At 62.2% G+C, this 519-nt stretch overlaps 1 protein-coding gene across 1 annotated transcript in view; it reads left to right on the top strand.

Moving 5' to 3' along the window:
- ZDHHC16 (zinc finger, DHHC-type containing 16) overlaps positions 1 to 519 on the top strand; it is a 4,097-nt gene that overhangs the window by 381 nt on the left and 3,197 nt on the right. Inside the window, exons 2-3 of the mRNA XM_010139878.1 lie at positions 23 to 67; positions 287 to 481. Coding sequence (XP_010138180.1) covers positions 23 to 67; positions 287 to 481 — 240 coding nt within the window. The remainder of the gene's footprint in view (positions 1 to 22; positions 68 to 286; positions 482 to 519) is intronic.

The raw sequence follows: 519 nt of genomic DNA, 5'->3' as shown, positions 1-519 counted from the left end.
GTTGTTCTGCCCCCTCTTGGAGCCTGTCTACTGGCTGGTGGACCACGTCACCCGGTGGTTTGGTGTGGTGAGTACCAGCGCTGGGCAGGGGGGCACCTGGCTCTGGGACGAGCATGCTGCTGGGGCAACTGAGTCTCAGGACTGCCTGTGCTCCAGGCAGGCAGGGCACAGCACCTCAGTGTGTGCTTCAGATGGGTTTCCCGTGGCCATATCCTGCCTGTGCTTCTCCCCAGGCAGCGAGGGGCAGGTGCTGCCCACTCTGGTGACCCCCACCCCTTTGCCGTAGGTGTTTGTGGCACTAGTGATCGGGCTGACGAGCTCCATCGTGGCCATCGTGTACATCTGCCTGCTGCCCCTTATCCTGCAGACCTACACGCCTGCTTGGATCTGCTGGCACCTCGCCTATGGACACTGGAACCTCATCATGATCGTCTTCCACTACTACATGGCCATCACCACCTCACCTGGGCACCCACCGCAGGTGAGGCACCGACCAGCAGCACTGCCTCTCCCAGCTGG

Source organism: Buceros rhinoceros, unplaced genomic scaffold (genome assembly GCF_000710305.1).
Source record: "Buceros rhinoceros silvestris isolate BGI_N320 unplaced genomic scaffold, ASM71030v1 scaffold26057, whole genome shotgun sequence".
NCBI classification, from domain to species: Eukaryota; Metazoa; Chordata; class Aves; order Bucerotiformes; family Bucerotidae; genus Buceros; species Buceros rhinoceros.
This window is presented reverse-complemented; position numbering and strand designations above follow the sequence as displayed.